Source organism: Artemia franciscana, chromosome 13 (genome assembly GCF_032884065.1).
Source record: "Artemia franciscana chromosome 13, ASM3288406v1, whole genome shotgun sequence".
Lineage (NCBI taxonomy): Eukaryota > Metazoa > Arthropoda > Branchiopoda > Anostraca > Artemiidae > Artemia > Artemia franciscana.
In genome coordinates this window covers 35,589,296-35,616,382 of record NC_088875.1, presented here as the reverse complement: position 1 = coordinate 35,616,382, position 27,087 = coordinate 35,589,296, and the positions used below count along the sequence as shown (strand labels likewise).

Below are 27,087 nucleotides of genomic sequence, written 5' to 3'. Positions count from 1 at the left end.
TTCAGTGAAAAAGGCAGCTTTTTGTAAACATTTTGAGTTTGCTAAACATGGAAAGTAAAAATATGAAAATCTGTTTAGTCAAACTATCAAGCAGCACATTGAGTGAGATTTGGTGTGGTTAAACCTGTGTTGTAAACTGTTAACTATGAGGTTGTGTGTAAACTCTTGAGGTGAAGCCTAAGGCTAAACCCATATTGTAAATATTTCTTAAAGTCTTGTATTTCTTAAAATGTTTCAAAACATTCATTTTGATAGTGTCAAACTCTCCAACTTAAATATGTTCACAAAAAAATAACCTCAAAATTGGCATTTATTTACAAATAATTCTTAGTTCAAAAGCTGGTATAAAATATACCCGTAGGTTTTTTGAGTGAATACGGCTGTTCTTACCTTAAAAAACGCGGCTTCTGTGCAGCCCTTTATGACAATGCATACATATAGCTAACATTCTATTAGACGTCTTTTTCGGCACACTTTTTGAAGATTTTTTTTTTCTAGGTCCGTCACGTTATTGAAAAGGGACTTCTGCATTTGTATATAGTATCAACTCGCTCTTTGGATAAAAATGAGGAGGTCACGATCTGCCACGATGCAAAGAACGCTTTGTCCTGTTCTGATTATAATTGCCGGTATAATTCGGTTAAAGAACCCATCATTAATAACAATGTCGAGTAAGTTTCTTCTTCTTCTTCTTTGTCATATTGTAGTCATCGTGTGCATGCCTGCTTTGTTACTTCTGTTTGTACTCCATCATTAAAACACAATAAAAAATACTAATGGATTTTGTAGATTGGCGTAAGAACCCCCAAACTTGGTCCGCGAAGGAAACTGACGAATGATGTCAAATTATGGGAAAATATGATAGCCATCTTAAACATTTTTATAAACCCTTTTTTGGTAGGGAGAAAGGGGGAGGGTAGGCTTCGTCCGCTGCGTGTGGATTTTTGTTTGTCGAAATTTGATCACATCAATCTAGCTTCTCGTTGTTCTTTGCGTGAGACCTTCTTCTTGTCATATTGTAGTCATCGTGTGCATGCCTGATTTTTAAAAATGTGTCCCTAACGGTTTGCGAAAATAGAAAAGAATTAAGCACTATTTTTGAAAAAAGGAAAAAATCTGGAAGCAGTTCGGGTCACTTATATGTAACCAAAAAAAAGCCTTTTAACTAAACTGTCAATAGGCGCCCTAAAAAAGGTACAAAAAGTACGCGTGACTACAACTAATATTCTAACTATTAACTAAAAAGAAAAATCATGACCGATTTCTCATCTTCTCATCGTCATAATAATAATAAAAAAAGGAGTAATAATAAATTAAAAAAAAAAAAAAAAAAAGAAAAAACAGCTAAATATGAGCCTCGATATACAAAATACTTTTTCAGCTTACTTTTAAACGAAAGAAAAAATTTGACCTTGTTTTCAATTTTAGCAATACCAATTATCCCAATCCAAGAATGACTACAGCTATTCATGTCGAGATTGGACAAAGATAAGGTTTATCAAATTGCTCCGTGAATTTGGACAGTCAAAATATTCTCTATTTTACCGTTACGGAAACGCAGAAGAGTTTAGAAGTTCTTAAAACGATATTGCTACTATAGTTGTTGCTCAACTTATGGAAAACTAACTAAACTACTAAAAACAACTCACTGCAGCACCAAGCCGCCTGAGGACAATACAGCTACGCACGCTCCTCCTCCATTTCAATCTATTCAAAGCCTATATCTTTACACACACACCCCAGGAAGTTTGCATTTCCTTTAAATCTTTCTTTATGACATTCTCCCTCCCCAACCGCGGACGACATTCTTTCCGTTTAACCCTTGACGGTTGGCCAGTAAGGACACACTTTGGAAATTTACCATCCTTCATCCGCAGAATGTGCCCTAGCCCTCTCAACTTTTATCTCCGTATAGCCCTAGAAAGCGGGATTAAACCATTCGTACAGCCTACTCTTCAAAATTCGGTTGGTCATCCGGGTATCCAGAACAATCCGTAGGCAATTTCTCTGGGAAACATCTAGTAAATTTTCATCCGCTTTTTGGAGCGCACATGCTTCAGAGCCATGTTTGACTACTATCATCACTGTAGCTTCCAATATTCTAATCTTGGTTTGCAGACTTATCTTCCTATTCTGCCAAACTTTTTTTTAACTGTTCAAAAACGCCCCGAGCCTTGGCTATTCCACTTTTAACATCTTCACTGCTCCCACCGTCTTTACTAATAATGCTACCAAGGTAAGTGAAGCTTTCCACCTGATCAATCGTTTCGTTACCAAACGTTGCCTTTTCATCTTCACTTATTCCTAGCCTTCATCTTCTAAACATTTATTTTCAAGCATATTCTAGCACCTTGAACTCGCAAAACCTCTTAAAAGTTCATTCATTTTCCTCACACTTTCATCTAGGATGCTTAAATCATCAGCGTAATCCAGGTCCAGGAGAGTTCCTCCTCCCCACTTGATTCCAGGGTCCTCCATTGACTTTTCTGTGCTTCTTAAGACAATATCCATCAAAATAATCCATATTAAGGGGATAGAAATCAACCATGCTTAACTGCTGATTAATACGAAACCAGCTGCTAACCTCATTTCCTACCTTCCGCATCAGTATTATTCTCGTACATAGCACTAATTACTTTAATCTATTTTTCTTGTATACCATAGGGCAAGACCTTTGCTAAAGCTCTTCTATCAACAGAATCGAACGCTTGCTCATAATCTATAAACTGAGCCCCAAAGCTGTTTGATAACTCAGACGCTTCTCAATTATTAACCTAAGAGTGAAATTTTGGTTGACACATCCTCTACCTTTTCAAAAACCGCACTGTTCTTCTCTTATAACTCTGTCTTCAGTATCTCTCAGTCTAAAAAGTATCATATTACTAAGTAATTTGCTACCTACAGAGACCAGACTAATGCCTCGATAATTACCACACTCACTCTTATGCCTTTCTTATCCAGTGGTTTAATTAAGGTTCTCCTAAAATCGCTAGGTACTTTCCCTTTTTCAAAAATCATTTTCCTAATCTTCATTAACTTATTTTTAACCTCAGAGCCGCCATATTTAAGAAAACTTATGAAAAACTTATGGATAAACACAACCAAAAGATTTCAAGACGTGCTTGGAGCCGACTTTTCAACTCTACTTACGTTTTTTATAGTTGTATAATAATATTTTGCTTTTTTTGTAGTGCTCTATCATTTTCTTTTTGTATGAAGACGTGTTTTCAGTAAATATTAATAACAATAACATCTGAGGAAGTCCATTTTTGTTCTTTGCTTCCCGTGAAATTAATAAAAAGGGAATTTTTTTTTCATTTTTATGAATAAACACGTGTATAAACAGTATACGAATAAACAGTATACGAGCTGTGCACGTGACATTTTTGTTCATGGAGGCGGGGGTGGACTTTGGGTATGCCTTATAATATTTTCTGCTATTTACTCCATAATATTTTGTGTTTTGTATAGTATTTTTCTATGTTCTTGAAGTCAATGGTAACTCAGATGTATCAATGAGAATTATTGTTCTTTCTATTTATGCCCATAGATTAATTAGGAATGTAGACATCCTTTTGCATTAGGATTGCAAATTAAAAAAAGATATAAATGGGCAGACACAAGAATTGTTTTGGAAAACTTTGCAAACTCAGTCTTTTTTTCCATTTTAAGACCACCCTTGGATACTCTAAAGCCCAAAAAGTAGTTGAACTTTGATGACTTCTGATTTGGGTTCTTATAGTGGTGAAAGCAGGCACGTACAAGGAATTGGGAGGGTTTGGCGATAACAAATGAATTTTATTTGACAATTTGTACAAGAAGTGCCCAGATGTTGGGGGATTAAGTAATTTCTTCAACATGTCTTAGTTTTTTTTATCATATTCATTACTAATATCAGTTTACCTAGCATAGTTGTTTCAACTAGTAGCGATCTCATTAGTAGTTACGTTCGCAGGATTTTTTTTTTGCAGAGAAGATTGATTTTTTAAGGGGGGTGGGCAAATTGAAAGTTAGATGGGTAACACCTTGTTTAATGTCTAAAATGTAATATAGTAGTAAGTATATTAGTAAAATATGTATATACATAGTTCCTTTAAAAAAAAAATCGTTAAGTATTATTATAGGTGCGCATAAATATGTTAATACAAAATATACATTACTTAAAAAAAAGAAATTTATATTTTCAAAATTAAAGATTTATGCAATAAAATGGTCAAGAACATCTTGACCATTGAGAACTTTGCTCTTTTTGAAAACTCATTTCGAATACAATTAGGCAGATTTTTAGTTCTGAAACGCTCCAAAAGGAATATGAATATTTTTCCCATTATATTATTGGTATGTTAATGCTAATATATTAATATCTGAAAGAACTATATATCCTCAATTTTAGTATTCTTTGTATTTTTTCTGTAGACTTGAGTAGATGGACATTTGAATGATTTGGTTTGGGTATTTGAGATATACAATTATTTAAAAACGAATCTTGAATCGTATTAGCTAAAAGGCTTCTATTGTTTTTTTTTTCCCCATAGGATGAGTCTCGCTCAACTTGATAGAACCAGCATCACTGTTATTACAATTAAGGTTTTGTAAAACAATAAACCTCCATGTAACTCTCTTCACTTCTAATATTGACTGCTATCGAAAATAATTCACTGCAACACATATTTACAAAGGTCTGAACCTTGGTGGTTATAAGAGGGTAACCCTTTATTTATAGCTCTGTGTTACAAAAAAAGTGAACGTAAAAGGTTAAGGAAGCAAATAAATAAGCTCATAGAAATAGACTAACGGTAAATTTCCTTTTCTAGGATCGCATCCCAACGTGCCGAGCGTGCTCGTCGCCGTCGAAGGCACACTGTTACTACGGATGAGGAGACCGAATCTGCCCCACCAGCACCACCACCACCGCCACCTCCTCTCATTGCTAAAAAAGAATCTGAGCCTGTTGTAAAGAAAGCTTCGGTTAAAGTGGCTTCTGGGCCTCCGCCTCTCCCCGCTCAAGGATCTAAGCGAAGGAGGAAGACGACAGAAGTGGAAAGTGAGGAGGAGCCAGTGGAGGATAGGCGGCGAAGACGTAATACAGAGTCGGATCAGAGTGATGGAAGGACAAGAACAAAGTCAGAAGCAAATGATTTCCCTACTGAATCTGATAAGAAAAAGGTGTGTTGCGTTTTACCGTAGATCTCCTAAGGCTGGGTCCAGACCATGCTGGTCAACTACCTTTCTGAAGTTTTTTTTTTTTTTTTTTTTTTTTTTTTTTTTTTTTTTTTTTTTTTTTTTCTGCTTTTAACTTTAAGCTAAGTAGCCTTTCTTCCATTCTCAGTAATTTTTTCTAAGTTTGTCAAAAATTTTTTTTAATCTGATCAGAGTGTTTGATCGGCAAACAACATAATGAGGCGATAGTACAGGAATCTATATATATATGTGTGTGGGGGGAGGGGGATGGGGAGATTGGGCCTCAGACTTTCCCTCTAAAGTTCTATATTTCTTTTTTGGTTCATAGATATCCACTGATGGCAGATTTTACAATTTTGTTGAAAGAATTGAAATGAAAGCATTGAAAATTCTAATGGGAGATATTTATGTTATTGAAGTGAATACATGAAGAAGGGTAGCGTCTATTGTATGTCCTTTTGCTGAATGCTTTTAAGTCGACAGATAATCTGTTAAAATAGGGGGGGGGGTAAATTTTGCCTATCCGAAAGATGGTTTGTTAGCTGTGTGATCATTTTCAATACATTATAATTATCAAAACGCCGTAAAAATACTGAATTCTTCTAACTTCTGTACCAATCTTCCTGTCTTATTTAGTTTTTTTCCTTTTACTTTTTTTTGGGCTTTTGAAAGTACCCCCTTGACAATGATTGAACTGTTGTGTGGTGCACCGTACGGGTATGTAGTCTCAATGAATCTTAATCGACCTTAAGCATCAACCCTAGAAGGGTACCATTTCACAAGTACTAAATTTATGTTTTTCTTGTACCAGGAGAGCACCGCAACTAATTAACTCGCTGTGCATATTCCTTCCCTTCTCCAAATTAAAATCATTCCAAAATAAAATTGGTCAAGGCAACCTTACAACCCACCGTAGTGTATACTGAAATAACTTCAGTAAATAAGCAAAAAGGTGAAGAATTTTGTACTAGACTTTATAGTCAAAACCTGGCGGTCCTGAAACCTGTTGCATGGCCCTTTACACATAAAATGTAATGGGACTTATAAATGAGCCTACGTATTTTTTCAGTCACGGGAAGATAGAAAAATGGAGGCCATTATGAAAGCTTTTGAGCGCATGGAAAAACTTCAAGCGAAACATAAAATGCCTTGTCCCGCTAGTTCCCAACTGAACTCGACCAAAAATGAACTCAAAAGTGAGGTTAATGAGAGTCGATCACCACCTGCTGTAAGAGGAAGACGAGGTCGCCGAGGTGGGAGGCAGAGGAGGCCAAGTGAAAAGGCGCGATTTGTCTCTGGTAGTGATGCCACGTCTCATGATGAAAATGAAGAAGATGGAATATCCTCAAAAGATGGTAGTGATTTTAAGCTTCCAGAGAAAAAACAGGTATGGTTTTAATTTCCATAAACCGAAAAATTAAAGGGAGCTTTGTAATTAAAAGTCACCCGTCATGCAGTAAGCGACTTGCAGCGACGTATAGCAGCTTTTAATCGATGTCGATGTTTAGCCATATTCAATTTTTAATTATAAAGTAATCAACATTTAATATTAAGGCACCAATTTCTGTATTTTTTGGTTCAAATATTTTCGGTTTTCTTATGAGGGTGGTCGTATATACTAGTTTTTCTGGCACTGTAGAGATAATTTTTTTTTGTTATTGTTGTTTTTGTTATTTGTTATTTTGGGTCTTCATTATTTACTGTCATCGGACAAATAAGCTGGATTTACAAAAAAATATCTTGTTTGTTTTGAACCGTGTTTTTGTCATTTAGCCCTAAAAATATAAATATAATGTGACCAGTGAAAGGTCTATGAAATAAGGTACATATTTTGTAGAGTATTCATTGTACCTTTTTGTACGGTATTCTTACCAACAACCGTTTCACACACTTGATACCTACTTAAGATTAAAAACGGTTTTACCAAAAGGAGACAAAATATAGACTAGACAGGGAGGCAAGTAGGCTAACCTAAGTGCTAACTGTCAAAGCTAGGCAAACTATCCTTATGAGATTTTCAAAATTAGAGATTTTTTATCTTTAAGAGCAATATTGCTGTATTAAAAAGTGGCAAGATAAAGATAAATGGACTAATTGCATTCATCACTCATTTATTTTATCATCACTCACTCAGAGAGTGAGTGCCGAAGGGCTTCCTTCTCAGACATCCATCTAGGGCGAAGCGAAAAGCAGTTGTCCCCGAATGGAGTGGGAAGAGATCGTAAAGAGGGGATATAGAGGGCAGCTTTGAACAGATTGGGGTGTAGGAGGAGCTTGAGCAGCTGTGTTCGACTTGGTCGGCTTGGTGCCTCAGTGAGTTGTTAGTAGTAGTTGTAGTGACAGTAGTGAGTGATTCAAGAATGGTATCAGTTTTTAATCAGTGTAAGATTGTGAATGTTTAGGTGTGTTTGGTGATTATAGGCGTGGGCTTCAAGTTCCCTTTTAAGCCCTTTGTTGATTGTTTGGCTGGTTTTTATTCTGTGGAGTTGGGTTGGGAAAAGGATGAAGAGGAAAAGAAGATTTTTTTCCTGTTTCGGAAGGAAGAATCATATTATCTTATTAATAAATGTGGTATCTGGATTTATTAAGCGAGATTCCTAAGAAGCTTTTGCTTTAAGAAGCGAGGATATGTTTTTGTCTCATTATTCTTTTTTTATTTTTTATTTCCGTTTATGAGTAAAAAAAGAAAAAAAAACTAAAGATTTACTGTTACGCAGCGTAAACCACTCATGTTTTTTTTCTCCCTGTTACATAACCAGATTCAGGTATTTTTCATTATATTGTTTTCATTTTGGAGAGAGGGGATGAATTGGGGAGAGTGAATTGCTCATAAGGACCCCCCCCCCACACCTATTTCTTGGATATGGCCACTGACATAACTAAAATGCCTAAAGCCTGATAAAACTGACAAGCGGTACAGCGTTTGAGGAGGGTTGTTCGTTTTATTATATCTGAAGAAATGTCTATCTAAATAAAATTTAGCATCCTAAACCATCATTTGGTGAGAAAGAAGTATCAAAAGAATTCAAATCAACAAAATCTGCAGCTTTTGTTACATTTGTTTAGTGACATGTAGCCTTGGAGAAAAAAGGCATTGGCTATTCCCCCTGGACATATGAGTAGCTTGTGTTTTCTAGTGTATTCTTCAAACTCTGTGTAAACAGGTCTGTAGTCCGAACGGTATGTTAATTTTAAATTCTTACGAAAAGTTCTTAAAGCTAATATTCTGTTTATTATTAGTAATAGGGAAAGTGAACTTTTCATTTTTTATTATGTTTTAGTTTATTCTTGTTTTTTTTGAAACTTGATTCTAGCAACATCGTAAAAAGAAAAACCCTTCGATTGCGGAGTAAGAGCTATGTTGTATTGATTGTAAGAAAAAATGACTAATAGAAGTCAATATATATAAATCCACCAATACACAGTGAGCGGAATTTTGCGGCGGTTTTTATGGCACTTGGTATTAACCAAGTGACATATAGCAATCGCCAATTCTGTCGGTCCCGGTTTTGCTACTTTAGACACTTCCAGGTAAGCTAGGACGCTGAAATTTGGCAGGCGTATCAGGGACGCGACAAGCTTAAATTAGAAATAGTCGTTTTCCCAATTTGACCATCTGGGGGGGGGGGGGAGTGGGGGGCCGGTTAATTCGAAAAAAATAGAAAAAATGAAGTATTTTTAACTTATAAATGGGTGATGGGATCTTAATGAAATTTGATGTTTGGAATGATATTTTTTCTCAGAGCTCTTATTTTAAATCCCGACCGGATCTGATGACATTGGGGGGAGTTGGAGGGGGGAACCTAAAATCTTGGAAAACACTTAGAGTGGAGGGATCGGGATGAAACTTGGTGGGAAAAATAAACACAAGTGCTAGATACATGATTGACATAAACGGAACGGATCCGCTCTCTTTGGGAGAGTGGGGGGGGGGTTATTTATGAAAAATTAGAAAAAATGAGGTATTTTTAACTTATGAACAGGTGATCAGATCTCAATGAAATTTGATATTTAGAAGGATATCGTGGCTCAGAGCTCTTATTTTAAACCCGACCAGATCTGGTGACATTGGGGGGGGAGTTGGGAGGGGGAAACCTAAAACTTGAAAAACACTTAGAGTGGAGGGATCGGGATGAAACTTGGTGGAAAAAACAATCACGAGTCCTAGATACATGATTGACATAACCGGAACGGATCCGCTCTCTTTGGGGTAGTTGGGGGAGGGGTTAATTCTGAAAAATTAGAAAAAATGAGGTATTTTTAACTTACGAACGGGTTATCGGATCTCAATGAAATTTGATATTTAGAAGGATATCGTGTCTCAAAGCTCTTATTTTAAATCCTGACTGGATCTGGTGACGTTGGGGGAAGTTTGGGGTGGGGGAACCTAAAATCATGGAAAACGCTTAGATTGGAGGGATCGGGATGAAACTTGGTGGGAAAAATAATCAGAAGTCTTACATACGTGATTTACATAATTGGAACGGATCCGATCTATGGGGAGGGGGTTAATTCTGAAAAATAAGAAAAAATGACGTATTTTTAACTTACGAAGGAGTGATCGGATCTTCATGAAACTTCATATTTAGAAGGACCTCGTAACTCAGATCTCTTATTTTAAATCTCAACCGGATCAAGCGTAATTGGGGGGGGGGGGGGGGGAAATCTTAGAAAGTACTTAAAGCGGTGAGATCAGGATGAAACTGGATGGGACGAATAAAAACCTGTCTAAGATACGTGACTGATATAACCGGACCGGATCTGCTCTCTTTGGTGGCATTGGAGGGGGGGGGGGGGGTAATTTTGAAAATTGAGGTATTTGTAACTTACGAAAGGGTGACCAGATCTTAATGAAATTTGATATTTAGAAGGATCTTGTGCTTTAAAATTCTTATTTTAAATTCCGACCAGATCCTGTGACGTTGGGGGGAGTTGGAGGGGGAAATCGTGAAAATTGGGGTATTTTTATCTTAAAAATAGATGATCGGATCTTAATGAAATTTGATTTTTAGAAAGAATTCATGTCTCAGAGCTCTTATTTCAAATCCCGACCAGATCGTTTGACATTGGGGGGAGTTGGAGGGGGAAATCTTGGAAAAACACTTGGAGTGTAGGAATCGGGATGAAGCTTGGTGGATAGAATAAACAAATGTCCTTGATACGTGATTGACAGAATCGTACTGGATTCGCTCTCTTTGGGGGATTTGGGGGGATGGGTTCAGTGATTTGGCGAGTTTGGTGCTTCTGGACGTGCTAGGACGATGAAAATTGTTAGGCGTGTTAGGGAGCTGCACAATTTGACTTGATAAAGTCGTTTTCCCAGATTCGACCATCTGGGGGGCTAAAGGGAGAGGAAAAATTAGAAAAAATTAGGTATTTATAACTTGCGAGTGGGTGATCGGATCTTAGTGAGTTTTGATATTTAGAAGGACATCGTGACTCAGAGCTCTTATTTTAAATCCTGACCGGCATTAAGCCTCTTATTTTCCTTTTTAAATCAATCTATTGATTCATAGAATTTTATTAGAGCTCATACCATATGATCTCTTGGCTCTTAGCTCTTCTCGCCTCGTCACAAGTGCCATATGAGCTCTTAGCTCCTGTCTTGTTTGCTTGTTCTAGTATACAAATTTTCTTCTGAAAAGCCACTTTTCATGATGAAAATAGAAATTAGTGAAAACTATATATCGGAAATTACCTTTTCACTTTAATTTCTTATAAAATTCATTTACTTTGAAAATATAAGAAAATCTATAAGAGAATAGAGAATCAATTTCGTAACGGTTTATTTTGTCTGAATGTGTGATGAAATTTTTAACCAACTCGGAGTATGGTGTCGAATTTTTCGACTTGATAGCGATCGATTTTTGGAAATTAATATATTGCGACCCTCATCTTGGTAAGTTTTACAAGTACTATGAGAATAGTTCGATATTTTCTTCAAGACGTTTTTCTCGACAACCAGGAAACCAAAACTAACTGAGAAAAAAATTACCAGCCATCCTTTAGGAAGAGTTAATTTATGCTAAAAAAAAAAAAGAAATTGAATCTATAAAGCATATCATAGTCCCCTTCTTTAATATTATCGTAGAATAAAAATACATTTTGATAGTAAAATAAAATATTCGAATTTTTAAATAGCAGTAAAGCAAAATCTTATAAAGAAACAAAGAAAATAAAAAAATGATGAGGAAAGAACATCGGCAAAGCCAACATACAAAGCCATTCAGGTAAAATGAAAAAATTATATTATCTTCCTAATGTAGAGCTATTCTAAAAACAGTAATTTGGAACCTATTCCAAAAACACAGTTAATGGATCAGTGTCGAAGGTGAAGATGAAAGAGAATGAATAAAAATCCACAAAGTAGACTTAAACTAAAGAAAGTAAACAAAGTAAACTAATCTTCTGCCTGTTCTTTTGCACTAACTTCGCAGACTCGGCCTCATATTCAACATGAATATATGTCAACCTTTCAAAGGTGGAGAATAGTAAGTATTCCTTCTGTTTTTCTGTTATTATCAAGGTGAGCCAGCGCTTTACCATGAATCCCAGGGGCCCATACGTTGTTCTGATTAGAAACCTTCTGACCAGCTATTACTTAACGGACAATAATGATTATTTTAGTATATTTACTGTATATATAATAATTGACTACATAATGATTCTCATAATAGATACCAGAGGTGAAGTTGATGAGTTTAACTATTTCAGAACAGACAAGCAAGTTGCAAAGCTTACTGTAAGAAAAAGTGAGTACAGGCTTTTGTACGAGCCATTTACTATCTCTGGGTTGAAGTTCGCTTAGAATCTACACAACTTGTCCTTATCAGTGGCTTTTTATTCTGGGATTTATTCGCTTTTTTGTGCATATATTTTATTATTATTAGAAATTAGATTAGGAGTTTCTTTTTAGGATGAAAATGAACTGGGTCGAAGTGAAACTAATACTGCCAACAATGGGACTTCGTTACCATCGCAATACATCCGAGCTGCCAAAAGCCCAACTAGATCTGGACAGGCAAAAAGGCCATCATTTTCCAATATCCTATCGATACCAGTATCAGAGGGTGAATCGGCAAAAAAGCGATGGCTTCGCCAGGCTATTAGCGAAGAAGCAGATGATAATTCTAGCCAACCTACTGGCATTGGTAGCAGTGCAGGGAGTCCCTCTGTTGGCGATGGGCTTGGGGAACCCTTTGATTACCAGACACCACTGAAGGTAACTTTCTTCTAATAGCGATCATTAAGATTTAACAGGTAGAAAACATACATATTAGAAGAAAATAGAAATAGTCTGATCATAAAGTAGTCGGAACCTTTTTATATATAAAAGAAGAATACTGCTACGAGTATGATTGATGCTACACATCTATGCTACAACAAGTATGTATAGGAATAACCTGCTCTTAGATGATTGCTAAGGGCGAAAGAAACAGCCAAAAACTTGACTGTATCTGCCAAAGAGCCAATGGGAGCCAAGACTACCGCTCAAAACTAATTTACTGGCAAACTTTTTTTTAAGGAATTTGATTATATTGCGGAATAAATATAGTTGCTTATTTGTAAAAAGTGGCAATAGAGAGCTTAGAGAAGAATAATTGAGAGGTCGAACTATAAAGCTATTTTTTATCTTAAGCCATGTCCTGGATAAGTGTGTTTACAGGCATTATTTGCTTATTTGTAAAGAGTGGGAATAGAGAGCTTAGAGAAGAAAAGTTGAGAGGTCGAAATATAAAACTATTTTTTTTATCTTAAAAGAACTGTAATTTTTTTAATTTTAAATGTAAAAATTTAATTTTTTTTAATGTAAACTGTGTTTACATTATATGCTTATTTTTAAAGAGTGGCAATAGAGCTGAGAAGAAAAATTGAGAGGTCGAACTATAAAACAATTTTTTTTATCTTAAGCCATATACTGGATAGGTGTGTACAGTTATTATATGCGAATTTATAGTTCGAAGAGTTAGGTATTTACAGAATATAGATGTTTGTCACATCCTCCCCCCCCCCCAAAAAAAACTGACCAATTAGAAACCTTTGGGAACTTGCTGTTCAAAAATTATTTAAAGGCGTGTCGGGTTTTCTTTTTATTAACAACTTTTTGGCTTTTATGAGAATGGTAAATTTCCCTTGTGCCTATGATAACCAAGTCTTTAGTATTTAAATAACTAAAAAAGAAATCAAAATGAAAAAGGAAGAAAAAAAAAGAAAACAAGTAGGTTAGGGGAATAAAAATGTTTCTGGTAAAGAAGATTTTTTTTTGATATTTTGGTTTAGAGTTCTTGATACTTTCACCTTACTGTTGGTCTCTTGATCTTTACTCTTGGTTTTTTAAATCTTTTTTTATTTGTGTTGTTTTTTGGAATTTGTTTTTCTGTTTTTTGTTCTCAATGTGGACGTGTTATTTTGCTTAGTGTAAATATTTTATTTATTTTTTCAGTGTTTTATTCCCATAGATGTTTTCCGAACTTATTTTGTTTTTTGTTTATCTTAGATTCATTTTTTAGCCTTCTCCCCTCCCCATATATATATCATTTCTAATAATTCGTTTTTTTTCGTTTTTTTTTGTTTTTTTTTTTATAAAACATGCCAGTTTTCGGTCATCTGTGTTCAAACTCTGACATCTTCTTTTTAATGAATGTTTGCACTTTGGATGTCTGGCCAGTGGTACATTATACCGCCTACACATTTGGGGAACCAGCAGACTTTCCAATAAAGGGAAGGAGGGGGAGTAGGCGACAGTAAAGCCTTCTCTGTTGGTTCACATTTTGCTAGAATACAGGTGACCAATCTTAGTGGCATTCTACATCTGTGTAGATGTGTGCTGCATTATGTTTTTTTCTTTGTCTAAGAATAATCAGTGCCAAACTGGGAGGTTTTTGCGCCTTGCTAGTGTCTCGTCATAATTCTTGTGCTTAAAGTCTTTTCTTCATTTCAGAAACGAAGATTTGCATTAAAATCCGTGACTCAGCCAGCATCAGAGTCACCTGCATCTCCTGATATTCTCAAAACTCGGTCTGTAACAACAGAATTGTCTCCAGCATCCAAGGCAATGGCTTTTTTGGACGCTATCTCTAGTGTTAATATGGACGAAGTTAAAAGTGTCAAGAAAGAAATACGCTTTGACATTGAAGAACCCAATTCAATAGTGCCTGAAGCTCTTCTTGAAAAAGATGATGCCAAGGATGACGATGAACTGGAGGAAAAAAAGAAGCATGAAGCGAGCTCGAATGAAGCTGAAGAAGAAATAAGAAAAACCGCCGAAGGAGACATTAAAAATAATGATAATTATAAAAAAGCAGAAAAGGTTGAAGATAAAAACGAATATGTGGATGTAGAAGGGGATGAAGAGAAGCAGGAGATTGACGTGGAAGGTATAAACGATGAGGAGAAACAAGAAATCGATGTCGAGAGAGTTTCTGACAGTAACTTTCTAGGGCAAGTTAGACTTGAAAAAGCAATAACAGATGAAAATGTTGATGTGGAAAACGATCTGGAGGAACCTGATGGCAAGCCACCAAAAAGTGAAAGTGTAATTGATTCAACTGTAAATATTACTTTAAGTGATGGTGGTGACAAAATGGCTCCAGAGCAAGCAAAAGTGGAAGTGTATAGTTCTGATTCTTTGGCAAACGCTATTGAAATTAGTAATAAAGGTTCTTCAAATCTAGAGTTTGTGGAAATTAGTAACAAATTTGTTTCCCAGAAGGACGAGACTGAAGAAGAATCAAGTTTTGAAGTAATATCGAACACCCATGATGTTAGTAAAAAGGTCTTCCCAGATCCCGGTCAGACAAAAAAGGAATTTACAATTTTTAAATCCACTGTGGATACCATTGATATTTGTAACGAAGTTGTTCCTCAAAATGATGTGACTGAAAAGGAGATCATCAGTTCTGATTCTTCTTTGAATACCGGTAATTCTAGTAACATTTGCTCCTCTGTTTTGAGTCAGACACAAAAGGAACTTAATAGCTGTGAGCTTTCTGAAGTTACTACTCATATTAGTAACGAAATTGCCATGGAAGGGGATCAAGAAAAAAGGGAATCTGACATTTTTGAGTCTGTGCAAGACACGGCCGTTATTTCCAAAAAGTTTGCTCCAGATGAGGACGAGGCGAGAAGGGAATCAACTAGCTTCGAATCTGATAAAGAAAATATTGAAGGGCCCGGATCTGCCACTGAAGGAGGTGAATTTGAAAACGAACATGCCTTTGAAAAAAGTAACGAAGTTGGAGCCTCCGAAAGACATGAAGGAGAATTATCAGTTGATAGTAATGCTGATAGCGAAGTAAATAAGCCCGAAGTAGGTAATAGTGTGAATAGCACAAACGATGTACCTGATAGTGGAGTAGAATTTTCTTTAGAGCGAGCTGCCAGTTTAGAGCCATCAATGTCTCCTATTTCAGAAGAAAATAATTCTTTTTCTTCCTCAACTGCCGTTAGTGACCCTCAAACGCCTATACAAGATGAGCCTGATGAGTTGAGTGCTCTGTCATCAAGTTTGGGGATAAAAGTGATGGATTTCAGCCTTCCTCCCAGTCCTCCTCCCCCTGATTTCAGTTTTATGAAGAATGTACAAGAATGGGAGGATACGTTTCAAAGACACGATGGGGAGCCTCTATCAGTGACTCCTGAGCCACCTATATTAGAAAAGCAAGTTGAAGCTGAAGAGCAAAAGCCAAAGAAGAAGGTAATTTAATATTTACCTATTTAGACACGTTTTTAAAATCTATATTTCTGAAGAGAATGGGTATATCGACGTGTTTATAACTACAAGGGTAAAATCTATATTCTTAATGGGGGTGGGGGTCTAGATATTTCTGGGACGTCTCATCCTTGAAAGTGTATTTTTTTCGGGCCAAAGTGCATTTTTTGGGCCACTCACGCATTATAGCATTTTGTTCTCCATCAACCTGCTTATGTTATTTACTGTCCAATCATTGATATAATCATCGATCATTTGATCATTGATCCATCAATCGTGTGATCAGTCATTGTGTTGATCAATTACGCCCAAGACAGCTAAAATTTCAAGCTTTAAAGAACTAATATTGAAATTAAAATGACTGGTTTAATTCAAAATAGGTTAAGATCATTATTAAGCTTTTTATCCCAGCACTCTCGGTTGATCGGTCGAACTTGCTTTTTGCTTAGAAAATAAGCATTTCTTAAAGCCACTTCGAAAAAGTGTTCACTCTAGAATGCACTTCACACACTTGGTTGTTCCAAAGACTTTGTTATGGAAGAAAGAAAAATGTATAATTACCAAATAAGGTCATGGAAAGGAGTTTTAAACCTCCTCTCCTCCCTAAGGATGGATGCAGATTTGTGCAGTTAATAACGTATTCTGTAAAAATAAGGTTTAAGTTCATTTGCCTAATTACTGCCTAAAAATTTACAGTACTCACAAAGTCACAAATCCCACACACACACACACGCACGAACACAATCAAAAATAAACATTTGATCACAAGGACATAAACATACAAATATTCGATTTTATTCGTACTTTTTTTATTTTATGTAATTCACCTTATTCTAATTAATTTAACTTATTTTATGCCAGAGGGCTGGTGCATTAAAATAAGAATCAGTAAATGAACTTTGTTTTGATCCTTATTTTGAATAGTTAATAAGATATTCTGTAAAATTAAGGTTTAATTTCAATTGCCTAATTACAGAGTCAAAAATACCACACACACACGAACACAATCATAAATAAACATTTGATCACAAGGAAACACACAAACATTCTATTTATTCGTTTATTTTTACTTTTTTTATTTTATGTAATTCACCTTATTCTAATTATTTTAACTTATTTTATGCCAGAGGGCTGGTGCATTAAAATAAGAATCAGTAAATGAACTTTGTTTTTATCTTTGTTTTGTATAGTTAATAAGATATTCTGTAAAATTAAGGTTTAATTTCAATTGCCTAATTAAAAAGTCACAAATATCCCACACACACACGAACACAATCATAAACAAACATTTGATCTCAAGGACTTAAATACAACCACTTTTTATTTTATTTGTTTATTTTTTACTTTTTTCAATTTATGTAATTTACCTTATTCTATTTAATTTAACTTTTATTTTATGCCATAGGGCTGGTGCATTAAGATTAGAGTCAGTAAATGAACTTTTTTTTTGGTAGTCAGAACGCACCCATTAGAAGTGTTGAAATTTTCCCTTTTTCTTCTCATTTGTCTCTTTCCCTTTTTTTTTCACTTGCCTAAATTTTTTATATTTTTGAATGCAATAACTTTTTCCCACTGTTTTCTTTAATGGCTTTCATCAAATTGGCCCGTGAGTACAGAGAATGGTCCAGCTGACCTGATTAAATAAATTAAAGCTGATTGTTATCAGAATAGTGTGTATAGTTTACTTTAAACCTGACGTTTAATTCATTGTCTTCTGTCTGGGAAATGGTGCAACTGAACTAATTCAGTAAAATTTTATTTGCACCATTGTAGAGCGTATTAATTTAATTCTGCTAGAAAAATGGTGCAACTTACCCTTTTGAATTAATGAAATATTGAGACTATCATTGTTGATATTAGTTTATCTTAATGCCATAATTAATTTCATTTAGTTCTGTGGGTATAATTATGCAATTGGCCTGGTTAAATCAACAACACTTTATTACCTCCATTCTAGAGCATATATTACTTTCATTTAATCATTTATTTGATTTTAGTCAAGAAAAAGACACAATCCCCTCCCCTAAATTTTGAAAAATACTTTGGGGAAAGGGGGGTCATTAAAAATACCTCTTTTTTGTATTGTTACTTTAATATGCCTTTTTTTGGTATGTGCATAAGAAGAAAAAAAGAAGAGACGAAAAATGGTCCAACTGACCTGATTAATTGAATGAAATATTGTTGATATAATATGAATGAAATATAATTTTGATATAACATAATATCAAATATAATTTTATAATATAAAACGCAATGTTGATAAAATTGAATGTTAGGATTTGTCAGCCAATCCGAGATTTCTATGATAAATCCAATTGGCTAAAATTAGTGCTGACCAAATCTCAACATTACTAAGCCCGGTACTAAGATTTACACCGACACACCGTCTAAAACAACACTGCACCGATCAAGACAGGGTCCAGTAAGCGTCAAGTAAGTCTGACCTACAACGCTTAGGGACTAATCAATACAATATCAATTTTCCTTCGCTCTTTTCTTTTATATTTGAATAATTTATATTCTACTGAAATAATTCTTAATTTTTATTTTATAGTTGTCAATTAGCGAATATCGAAGACGGAAGCATGCAAGTGCGTCTGAAGAATCTGGGCCTGCTATTGACGAATCTCCGCCACTTTTGACTCCTCCTACACTTTCTGATGAATCTGTTAAAGAAGGAAATACGCCGATTTCAATCTCAGATATTTTAGAAGCTGCTGAGGAGCCAGCAGGTTTGTTTTTATGTTGAAATTTGTTGAATTTTTTTTTGAAATTTTTATGTTGAAATTTTCTTATTTGGAAAGGAATATTGCACCTCTAGTAATAAACTGTAGTTTTTTAAATTTGGTACAATATTTCATTCACTTTAAGTCGGTCATTTAAGATTAAGTTCAACTCAACTATAGTATTAAGTATAGTGTTCAGGATTTGTATAATACTTCATTCAGCTAAAAATAAAATATGTTTGTAATTTAGTCTTTTAAATTCATTTCAGTGGATTTTCGCTTTTAACCTAACCTGAAACTTTCTTATTTGGAAAGGGTTATTGTACCTCTAGTAATAAACTGTAGTTTTTAAATTTGGTACAAAATTTCATTCATTTTAAGTTGGTCATTTAAGATTAAGTTCAACTCAACTATAGTATTAAGTATATTTGTCAGGATTATACTTAATACTTCATTCAGCTAAAAAAAAATCTGTTTGTAATTTAGTCTTTTAAATTATTTTCAGTGAATTTTAGCTTTTAAATTTTGTAAAACTATTTCACTCGGTTTGAAGTTGAATATCAGTCCAAGTCAGCCATTTAAAATTAAGTCTTAGTCAGCTGTAGTTTCAAATAAAGTTTATATATAATGCTTCATTTATTTCAAAATAAATGTAACATTAATCTTATAATTTAAATTCATTTTCAGTGAATTGTAGCTGTTAAATTTTGTAAAACTATTTCATTGGGTTTGAAGTTAAATATCAATTTCAGCCAATTATTTAAAATCAAGTTTAAGTCAGCTGTAGTTTCAAATCGATTGTTCGAAACTTCAATCAGTTCAAAATAAATGTGATTTTAATTTTATGATTTAAATTCGTTTTCAGTGAATTATAGCTTTTAATTTTGTATAACTTTCATTCGGTTTGAAGTTAAATATCGGTTTACACCAGTCATTTAAAATTCAGTTCAAGTCAGCTATAGTTTCAAATACAGGCCTAGTCTTCAAAATTTATATAATATGTCATTCATCTTAAAATAAAATGTAAGTGTATTTGAGTCATTTATATTCATTTTCAGCCAACTATATTTTTTTAATGTTGTAAAATGTTTCATTCAGTTTAAAACTAAATGTTAGTTCAATCAATCTTTTTCGTCAAATGACAGTTTTCCAGTTTTGTAAAATACTTCATTCGGTTTAAAGTTAAATTTCAGTTGAATAGTTTTCAAAATTTATATAATATTTCATTCAATTTAAAATAAAATTTGAGCATAACTTAGTCGCTTAAATTCATTTTCAGTCTAAATTTTGGAAACATGTTTCATTTGGTTTAAAACTATGTCAGTTCAGTCAATCTCTCATCAAAGTATAGTTTTGCAATTTTGAAATATTTCGTTCGGTTTGAAGTTTTATCAGTTTTAAGTCATTTATTTAAAATTCAGTTTAAATCACCTATAGTTTCAAGTATAATTTTCAAAATTTGTACAGTATTTCGTTCAGTTTAAAATAAAATGTATGTGTAATTTAGTCATTTAAATTTAATTTCAGTCAATTTAACTTTTTTAGAAATAGTTCTTTTGTTTTAAAGCTAAATGTCAGTTCAATTAATCCTCTTCGTCAAACTACAGTTTTCCAATTTTGGAAAATATTTTATTCAATTTATAATTAAATGTCTGCTTAGGAACGGAGATCAGCACTGCCGGTAGGGACTGTAAAGTCTAATGCCGTATCCTTTACCTTTTACCTTTACCGCCGTATCCTTTACCTTTTACCTTTACCTTTAATTGAGTCATTCATATTCATTCATCATCTAAAGATCAATTTGACATATAATGCCAATTTAAAGTTGTCAAACCAGTTTCTTTCAGTTTAATTAGCTAAAAGCATTAGTTAATAGTTCTTAGGGTATTAAAAATAGCTAATTAATAATTGTCCCAGTTAATGTCAGTAAAGTGGTATTGTTAGTTTGGCAAGAATTTTGCATTCATGATGTAGTCTCTAGTTTTGGCTGTGATATTAGGCCAAGTCTTACCGCTTCTCGGGTCATTAGTGTCTTAATATAAGTTAAGACAAGTCAACTCAACAGTCAAAACCGGGACAAAAATTGCGCCTAGACATTTTATGCCAAAACAATCACAAAAATACGAATTAATTATCCAGTAAAAACTTAACAAAATTTTCTTGCTTGTTCTAACATATAAATAAAACCGTGCTATATAATATTTAAGTTCTGGGTTGAAGTTTGAATCAAGGCAGTGAACAATAAACTAAAAACATTTAAAGCCGGGAAACTTCAATCAGCAAAAAATAAAAAAAAAGCTAAACTAAGCAGCTAAAACATACAAGAAAATAATGTATAGAGATGAATAATGCAAAATACAAATAAAGGGGGGGGGGAGAAAATCTGAAAAACTAGCATTTGAAAAAGCTATTATTCTTGTTTTAGATTTTTCTTTTTCCTTAGCTTGATACTTAGCATTTCTCATCTTTTATGTCATTCTCTTTTATATTTTAGCATTTTACCTTAGTGGTTTTCTTGCTTTTTTTTTATTTTTACTAATATCAATTTTTGGCTATTCAGGTGTATTTTTATACTGCTTTTCATTGTCTTATATAAAAGTTTTTCAAGTTTTAGTCCATTTTTTGTACAAATACCTCTCACTGCGAAAATACAAATAGGTAATTATATAGTATAGCTCTGATCGGCTGAAGGATATGATGCCCTGACAAGACATAAAAAAAATGAGCTCTGATCAATGTTTTAATTTTGCAAAAAGTATTCGACCCACGATTTGTTTGTCAAATCGTGTAATAATAATATTACATTATTAATAATAATATTATTAGTAATAATAATATAACTCATGGTGGGGATTTGTGGGCTGGAAATTGTAAGCGGAGCTAATGAATAAGAGCTTAAATGAGAGACATACTTGCACATAAGAAATCGGGTAGAGGAAAAGTAGATCTAACCAAAGGAGCTCATCCCCTTCGAGAAAGATCATGGTCAAAGATGCAATTTTTCCATAAATTTTTTATTTTACGTAATTCAAATTTACCTAATCACTGATAATTTGGTGGTTTTTTTTTGCTGGTCTTTTTTCGTGTAATTTTTCTTTTATCTTTGTTCCTATATTAAATCGATTGAACTATTAGGTGAAGTTGCTGCACCACCTATCATTGAGTCACCAAAGCCAGTTAGTCAAGAGCGTGTGAAGCGCAGTGGCTTTTTCCTGCGAATGCGAGACTCAACACCTTCCCTGGCATCAAAGTCTACCAAAGGCCCAGTTCCCCAGCCTGTTCCGAAGGGAAAGTGGTTCACATCAACACCTAGGACAGTACTAACAGCACCTCCTCCAAAGGCACCAACAATATCTGTACCAGGTGGTCAAAGGTTAAACCTCCCATTTCCTGTGAGATTTAATTCACCCGATGGTGGAAAAGGGGGAATAAAAGGATTCCATTCTCCGGTAACACCAATGAAGCTTTTAAAATTTCCCTCGTTAAGGTCACAAAACGGTTTAGACTCGTCTAGAGGGTTAGCCAAAGACGTTAAAAGTGGAAAACCGAGCTAGCTGTTTTTTCCCTCTGGTGACCAAAAAAAAGAGAAAAATGTGTAAATATAAAGTGTAAATAATACCTGTGACCGTTGTACCTGTTAATTAGTTCATCACTAGTGAGGCAATGGAAAGTTGTTTTTTCTTGTAAATGAAAAAAGGAATTCAGTTAATAATAAAAGTGCTTTGGGAGGAATTTCGGATCTCTTGTTTTTGGAAGTGAATAGAAAAAAAAATTAATTGGCTGAAATGCGTTACCCCCTCCTCCGTTTTATATTTCTTCTTTTAAAGTTTCGTTTTGTCTTATTAAAGAGTTGTTTAGCAAAGGTCTTAATGTTGTTATTTCAATTTTTATTAATTATATTGATATTAAAAATAATATTAATTATTAAAGCTGTGTTATTTCAATTTTTTTCAGTATTCTGTTTAATATTGAATTGTCTAGAAAGACCCGTGTTCAAACTATAATTTATGAGTGTCGAAATTAATGACATATTTTGCTCAAGTAAAAACCACTGCCACATTGAGGCTCTGTCTAGATGGTTATTTAAAAACAATTTTTATTTTGGAGTGTTGGAGTAGTTTTTATGTTGGCAAATGGACATGTAGTTTCCAGAGGGGAAAACTACACGTGAAACACGTGGACATTCTGTTTCTCTGAATTTGAACACTTGGATAAACATAGTGAAGGCAGCTGAGTTGAAAAAAATAAAAAATAAATGATGAATCAGAGTTAAAAAAAAAGGTCTTACTTAACAATTTTGTTGTCCAACGGTTTTTTGTTTGTCTATTAACTTGTCATCTAGGTATTCAGCCGTCTAGAAGAATAGTTTTCCTCACAAAATATTTGCTGATGTTTTTATATTAGTACTAAAAAAATGCTCTATGTACTTTAAAAAAGGTGAAATATCGAAACGAACCGAATAATTTTATACAACGTTAACTACTTAAAAGCCTCTCTGTACATTGAAAAGAGTATATATATATATATATATATATATATATATATATATATATATATATATATATATATATATATATATATATATATATATATATATATATATATATATATATATATATATATATATATATATATATATATATATATATATATATATATATATATATATATATATATATATATATATATATATATATTTATATATATATATATATATATATATATATATATATATATATATATATATATATATATATATATATATATATATATATATATATATATATATATATATATATATATATATATTATAAAGGCTGGCTTATTCTTTATAATATAAAATGAATATCTATGTGTTTGTTCTGTATACACTGTTTCTCGGAGTGCTGGGAAATTTTAACGAATTGTTGAGAAAAGACTACGAAGGTTTTTGGTATGAATTTTTCGCTCCCCCTTCCCTCGAAAGTCCTCTTAAAAATTTTCGCCCTAACTGAAATTAGGGATCCCTCAATACAAATAATTAACCGTTCCTTTCGTTTATGTTATTCATATTTTTTGGATATTCAATTCAACCTATTTAAATTTTGTTATTAAAATTTATTTAAATTTAAATAAATTTTGGTCATTTAAATTTTTAAATTTTGTTATTTAAATTTTGGATTTTGTCATCTAACATACTTCCGAAATTATTAATTCCCTTTCAAATGATTCTCTTAATTTGGTGTTCAGTCTAATGATTTTGGTGTTCAAAATAATATCAAGAGGGAACAATTTTTCGGGGTTAGTGGAAAATTTTCCCGGCTGGGTATACTGTAGAATTTAAATTTCTTTACTAATCCCCGGGAAACTTTCCACGGCAAAGTTTTTCTTAAATTTCCTTTCTTTTGAGATCGCAGCAACGAGTATGCTGGTTTTTTCGTGATTCAGAGTTTAAACAATCTACATTCTATGGTCATCAGTGGTAGAGATTAATTCAGAAGGGAGGAGCTCAAGCATGAAAAAAAATATACGGTAGATCGCATTATAATCGATATGCTGGATGCTATTGGATAAACAATTGAGATTTAATTGAAGCCTATAGTGGAACACCCTGCTTGTATCTATTAACGTGTTTTATTTCTTTCTTTTTCCTTTTAAAGATGTTCACATTTCAACTTCATTTCTTAAATCATATCCTATTTTTTCTTAAATCAAATCCCTCCCCCTCTGACTGTTCCGAACGCCCCTTCGGAGAAATCCTGACCTGAAAATGCAGCTTCTTTTATATTTTGACGGCTGGGGGAGAAAGAACTGCCAGTTTGGGGGACGGATTCTGGGATTGTTTCCTACATTCTAAGAAAAATCATTTGATTCCCTTGCTTAGAAGGGTTTTACCATCAACGTATGACTGCAAACAGGGGGGAGGTGGAAGTCCACGATTTGTTTATTAGCAATCATACTCTTATGAACTTGGACATAAAATAATCCTGTGTTTTAGTTCCATAATTTCTTACCTTTTTTATTCTGTTTGTCCCTTTTTTTCTTATCTCTCGAAAAACTATATAGCAGCTACGTAGACAAAATTATTGTAAGAGCAGCTCAGAGGCCAAGAGGCCAGTCGACTTTTTTTTAGATTTTCGACTGATTTTCAGCTTTATGGTGATAAGACAAGTTATACCACAATAATGAAAAATATAGACAATTGCCTACTGTTATTAATTTTATGTTGCGGTAGTAATCCCACTACAATAATTTTATGCTGCGACAAAAAAAAAAATGACAACAAAAATATAGAAAATGAAATTAAATAAATACAACGAAGCGAATTTTCAAAAAGTATTTTAAGAATTCGGGGATGAAACCATATACCGAATTGAACAGAAAAAAAACTAACATGCAAAGCTCTTCGTATTTTGTTGGAGAGCTTATTTTTCAGAAGAATAATTTGTAAGATGGAACTCTATCTATCTATTCGGACTCTATTTGTGAGATGGTAACGCATTTTTAGTCTTGAAGTACAAATTTTTCAATGAAATTATTTCTTGGTGTTTTCATGTTTAGCTCCTTAACATGTATATATGTATTATTTTCTCTACGGTTTTCTTGATTTTTCGTTTTCAACATTATTTCTGCGGAAGTATATGCCATAATAAGCTCTTATTATATGATATCTAACAATAGTTAACGTTTATCATGTCTAATGGTAAAGTTATCATTGTTTGGCAACGTATCTTTTTTCAACCGACTTCAGTGTTAGGAATGGCTCGTTTCTTTAGACTTCGGATGCAAAAAGTGTGGCTAATCTATAAGAATGGAAGTTGATGTATTGTCAAAAAGAAAAATCACCAACACCATCTAGCGTTTGGTGAGATTTTTCAACCCAAAACTGCTGCATACTTGTCTTTTCGGGTATTTTGAGGTGCTGGGAGAGTAAGGAAAGTAGAATTTTCCCATTAAGCCTCCCAGCTGAATTTTAACTACCCTACTTGCTATGATTTTCTCAAGCTAACCTAGGCCTGTTTTGTGGAGACTCTTAGTCAAATTTCAGCTTTGATCTTATTGCAATTTGGGTTAATCATGTCAAATACTAAATTTTCTTTGAAAATATCTTCTTTTTTAATGGATTATGTGACACTAGTGGCTTTTAATCTCTATCTGTCTGTATTAAATCGCGGAAGATCCAGCTCTTGTAACTTTTCAGATCTATTTGTTCGGAGGTAGGTTGGTATCGGAGGTGTGTTTATGCTTCCATTCTATTTGTATGGAGGTAGTTTCCCAAATTTGTATCCTCTGGATATCTGTTTTAGAATTACAATTTCAGTTTTAAAGCTTTTCTTTGTCACAAAACTTAATCACTGTTTTGGGAAAAATAGGTGAATTCTGCTTTTCAATGGATAGGTCAAGCAGGCAAATGGCCAGGAATCTATTTCTCGGGTGGGAGGATTTCAAATAAGTACAAAAAAATAGGATACCTATTTGGAAATTATTGTTAAAATATCCAAATCTTCAAAAGGTCCAACCTCCTAGCGTGGTTGGCTAAAGGACACCAGCAATCATCGATATTTTGCCCTTATTTTTGTCTATGTTTGATTGGTTTGTATTTATATTGTGCTCCCTATTATACGTTCAAATATGTGCTTATACCTTTTATGGTGTAAAATTGTGTTAAAGTGTAATTAACCTTGGCAGTTCCTTTATCTTTTAGGGAAGACTGTCTCAGATATATTTTTTTTTCGAGAAAACAAAAAAAAAATTTTTTCTTAGAGTTGAATGATTTTTCTATTGAATGTATAATTAAGTGATTGACGCATAAATATTATCACTTGTTTTATCTTTTATTTCCTTTATTTAGTTTTATGTGTGTGGAATCACGTTTGTCAATAGGAATCAAGACAAAGCTTTAAAGGTGGGAATTTGAATTTCTAACGCTTTTTATTAAGGTTTCCCTTTTAATACTTCTCAAATTTCTTGTTTTCTTGCCTTCATTTTCATCATCTTAATTTTTTCTTTATTAACTTCCTTGGAAAATGAGGATTTTGGCCATTCTGAACTAAATCGGAAGTAGTTGCAGAGAAAGCATCAAAACTACGATAAAAGAGAAAACGGATAAAGACTGTCTTAATCCCCACTCGCTCCCGCCTGCAAAAAATTTAATTATACAATAATCATCTAATTGCTATCTTATTTAAGATGTATCGAAAAGGAATTCATAAGACTGTTTGGTTATACTTGATTTCGGAGGCAGCGGGTCTGTGCTTCGACCCTACATGGCTCCACCCCACAATAAAATATAGTTTATGTAATGTCTCAAATTTATATTGAAACTGTATAAATCATTTATTTTTCAACGTCATTTTTATGTTCTACCGAATGCATTGAACAAACGTCCATGATGACAGTTTTATAAAGGAATCCCTCAATTAGTCAGGTATTTGGGAAAATTGTATTTAACAAAGCCTTATAGCGTTACCTATTTAAATCATGTTTTAT

At 33.6% G+C, this 27,087-nt stretch overlaps 1 protein-coding gene across 1 annotated transcript in view; it reads left to right on the top strand.

The window, feature by feature from the left end:
* Nucleotides 1-22,562, top strand: part of LOC136034866 (uncharacterized) — a 75,830-nt gene extending 53,268 nt beyond the window's left edge. The window contains exons 10-16 of the mRNA XM_065716339.1: nucleotides 499-671; nucleotides 4,815-5,166; nucleotides 6,251-6,568; nucleotides 12,098-12,403; nucleotides 14,123-15,877; nucleotides 18,447-18,624; nucleotides 21,754-22,562. Of these exons, the coding sequence (XP_065572411.1) occupies nucleotides 499-671; nucleotides 4,815-5,166; nucleotides 6,251-6,568; nucleotides 12,098-12,403; nucleotides 14,123-15,877; nucleotides 18,447-18,624; nucleotides 21,754-22,172 (3,501 nt within the window). The 3' untranslated portion in view covers nucleotides 22,173-22,562. The remainder of the gene's footprint in view (nucleotides 1-498; nucleotides 672-4,814; nucleotides 5,167-6,250; nucleotides 6,569-12,097; nucleotides 12,404-14,122; nucleotides 15,878-18,446; nucleotides 18,625-21,753) is intronic.
* Nucleotides 22,563-27,087: the final 4,525 nt, after the last annotated feature.